The sequence below is a fragment of the Vollenhovia emeryi genome, unplaced genomic scaffold (genome assembly GCF_000949405.1).
Source record: "Vollenhovia emeryi isolate VEMERY1.0 unplaced genomic scaffold, V.emery_V1.0 DF939126.1, whole genome shotgun sequence".
NCBI classification, from domain to species: domain Eukaryota; kingdom Metazoa; phylum Arthropoda; class Insecta; order Hymenoptera; family Formicidae; genus Vollenhovia; species Vollenhovia emeryi.
In genome coordinates this window covers 1,202,429-1,206,311 of record NW_011967240.1, presented here as the reverse complement: position 1 = coordinate 1,206,311, position 3,883 = coordinate 1,202,429, and the positions used below count along the sequence as shown (strand labels likewise).

The 3,883-nt window shown below is 43.5% G+C and overlaps 1 protein-coding gene across 1 annotated transcript in view; it reads right to left on the bottom strand.

Annotated features, from left to right (window-relative positions):
* Window positions 1–3,883, bottom strand: part of LOC105569159 (synapsin) — a gene marked incomplete at its 5' end in the record, with an annotated part of 44,969 nt that extends 41,086 nt beyond the window's left edge. The window contains 5 exons of the mRNA XM_012025358.1: window positions 121–225; window positions 553–688; window positions 944–1,197; window positions 1,503–1,830; window positions 3,684–3,883. Coding sequence (XP_011880748.1) covers window positions 121–225; window positions 553–688; window positions 944–1,197; window positions 1,503–1,830; window positions 3,684–3,883 — 1,023 coding nt within the window. The remainder of the gene's footprint in view (window positions 1–120; window positions 226–552; window positions 689–943; window positions 1,198–1,502; window positions 1,831–3,683) is intronic.

The following is a 3,883-nucleotide window of genomic DNA, read 5'->3' as shown; positions in this document are numbered from 1 at the left end:
GTTGTTCTTATAAACCTGATTATAACACGTCAGATATCATTCTGACACTTTTAATAGTAAATGTTTTTTTACGAAGAAATGAAAATTAAGAATAAATATGTGTCGATCGATTTTACTCACCATTTCGCGATGATTGGGGTAATAACTCTGTTCGATCAGGGGGAAGTTGTCTTTACCTAAACGACGCTGTAGTCCCAGCAGGTGAGCAAATACCCAAGGTTTATCCTATTTTATAGAACACGGTAGCAATTACCGAAAGGTTCACTTATATCACCGATAAAAAGAAGAATATGTATAACAAAATCAATACAGGATATTACATGTAAAAAAATCTTACGTGTAATATATATTTAAAATTTTATTTTCATTCTATTTAATACTTGTACGCTAAAGTAAAAATTAAGTTTTGAAAGCTATACATAAACATTCTTGCTTATTTGCAGACAATTGAGATTATGGTATTCTTAAATTTTTATCTTCTATTTTACATTTAGTTTGCAAATGATTATTTGAATATTTAGTAAAGCAGATTATTTCACCGCAATACATTACCTGAAAGTTATAAATTGCTGTAAGATTGTTAACGCTGGGCACACCGCCGTACATCAGACCAAGAAGAAGATTCTTGTTGTCTTCCCCAGCATCTCGCAGATTTTGACGTATCAATACGAAATCAGGTTTGAAGGATCTGATAACAAATAACATACCCGTCGCTCGATATATTTGAAAGTTTTTCATGCATTATGTGCGACGTCAGTTTTAAATTGTCAAACTACTACTTAAACTTATTTCTCGATTTTTAATTTGGAATTAAAATGTGAGCTAAAAATGCAAAATGGTATTAAACTATTTAAATTTTGGTTTAATTTAGAAAACTGCTGAAAGTAGAGATGCGGGAAACACACATTATTCTCTCTCATCCTATTATCGAATTTCATCTTACCGAATAACTTTGGTCCCGTTACGATAGACAGCCATGGACACAACGGTGCCCGCCTCGCTTGCCGTCAGGGACACTTCTCGAAATTCCGCCTGCTCCACGCGGATCTCATAATCGCCATGCAGTCTGCGCCCCCGGAAGTATTTACTCCAGTCGGTGTTTTGGTCATCGATCACCAGCAGAGTGAAGCATCGGTCTTTGCTGTATGACGAGCCTCTGGTCGCGCCAGATACCGCCGCTCCCAAAATAGAAGCACCCTACGGATCATTTTAACTGTCACATATTATGACATTCTCTCCTTGCAACATAGTAATTGAACCAATGGAAGATGGATTATAATTAAACACGCTGTCAATGATACGAAAAGTGCTTTTAAGAAAGCTAAATTTAAGTTTCAAGTCTTGCTCTTAAGAGAAGCTAATCGTGAGATATTTGGAGAAACGTTTTGGAATACTACTATTCATCCAGTATTATTAATGGCTCTATTTTTAATGGCTGATTTTTATCAAAAGACAGAAAGTGTCAGATAAATGTGGACAAGGAGGATGAGAAATCAACTTGCCTGGTCGCGAGCGGCGCCGGTTAAGCTCTGCACCCGTTGGAGCAAACTCTCCCTTGTCTTTGCCGGCGAGGATGGTGCGCTGGTGGTCCGCGAGCCGGGTCTCAGGTTGAGACTGAGATCGCCGCCGATGGGCTGCGGCGGTCCCTGGGGCGGCGCGCCCGGAATCGGCGGCTGGGACGGCGGTGGTAACGGACCCGGCTGGGATTGCAGGGGTCGGTCCGGCACCGTTTGATACGGCTGAGACGAGTCCTGCCGGCCCACGGTGGCCAACCCAGGATCCGCGTTGGGCTCATCGTCGAGTTCCGAGCTTAGGTCCCCTGATGAGAACCTGGAAGACAAGCTATGGTGGTCGTCGTGATAGCAACAATCGGTCGGTAGGCCGCGCACTGACGCTGTCGTCTGACTGCGCTAAATGCACATCGATCACAGCCACTCGGTGCTGATGGGATGAGGAGCATGGAGATGACGTCGACGATGAGGCTGGACGGTCGCTAATCGGCCGGCGTTGCATGCGTGACGCTGGTCTTACATCTATTTCGGTTGCGAAGTAGACGATCATGGCGCTGCAGTCCGAAGTAGATTCGCTTCATGTTTTTTCCATCCGTTAGGTGCAATTTCTTTTTCACTCAAATGTTGGTTTTTGCATGGAATAAAATGCGTCGCAGACAATGCCAGGACATCCGCACGAAACCACGTCTATGCGCATTTACGTCATTATCGATTTACATTACCGAGCGTATGTGATTATTCGTAAGTAACGGCGAGATTTGCGTCATAAATAAAAGCGAGAGATGAAAGACGCGATATCGCTGACGGGGGAGGAGAGGTGGTGTTATACTAACGTTACCGTGTGTAAAGTAACGTTAGCGCGATGGCTTGATATCGTGACGTGAGTCCAGGCTGCATTTGGGGCAATGCTGGAAGCGATATTTTTAACGAGCCGCATGCACACATCCATATTTGTCCAACACGAAAGACTCGGAATTATTAATAAGAGCATTACGATACTTGTGCTTGGGCTCTCTGTAGATATTTTAACGCTACACTTTCGGATAAGCAGAGGTTCCCAAGCGCCTCGACGTTATCTCTTCTGATATTTAACAGAATCCCTTCTCCCCTTTCAATCGATTAACAGTATTTGCAAGAGTTAATTTTGAAGGCTCGAAGTTGCGATACTGCAAAGAAAAGTTTCCTTGGAGCCCATTATCAATATTCATTATTAATGAGATTAAAATTCTCGCAAATTACTTCGCACCACCTATAGTGTGGGAACCTTCGCGTCGAGTTTCAGAAATCCCAATTTTCCACGCCGTAACTTTGACGCGTCGTTGATTGCTTAATGGCCGCCTCGGATAAGTACTTGTGTCCAGCTAATTGGAATCTATTTTCTCTTCACCGGCGTATTATGGGAGCCGTCGAGAACACACGGAATATTGAGATACCCCGCGTTTTGTTTTAACGGCCGATCATTATCGTGCACACGCCAGTGTGCGTAGATTGACTCCGTATGAGAGCCACTCATAAAAACAGGATTCTGCTCGGTGATGTGATACATGAGCTTTCATCAGGTACGCCTTTCAACAACGTATTCGCTCTCCAGCAGCGGATAGAGCGACGTTTCGATCGAAATGTTTCCGTGCCGGATTTTAATTATAGGAATCTCTGGACCTCGTCCGATAACAGAATATGACCGGTAATTAAGTTAAAAGCACATTAAGCGCGCAATATAACAAGAGTGTAGAGCGCTATTCGCAGTTATAAATTATTGCTTACATTTTTACGCATGACGTCAGTAACGGGAGAAAGAGAAACAAGACTGAGTCGTGTAATTACTTATTTTCATCCGCAAATGCATCCCAGAAATTTGTACCATCTTAGACGAATTACCGATCCACAATACGTTCAAGAAACATTCTACAAGATCAATCTGGGAGGTTGGTAAATGCGCACGCAATATAATTGTACTCTGCTCCATGCAGATTCAAGATTCGGGCTGACATTTGTTACGTATGCGTATCTGGAGTTACGAAAGAACTGAAGAAGACGACTTCAATTCCTTCGGCTTATAAGCGAGCGTCGTAGATTAAATCCGATAAAATTAAATTAAATCCAGTGAAATGAAATGAATAGGCACGAGTTTAAATGTCAGCCCTACAGCCCGGCGAAACGCCGGTGACTCACCTCCGTTTCAGGTAGTTGACATTGGAGGTGAAGGACTGACGAAAACTGGAGAATGAAATGTTGCCGGGTGATGGAGCTGTACCACAGTACTTGGCGCAACCGCCGCGGCCGGTAATCTTGATGGTTACACCGGGCTCGCTGCTGCGATGAAACGGCTCCCGGTTTCGTTGCTCGGTTGCTGTCAGCGATCCGGAAGATAA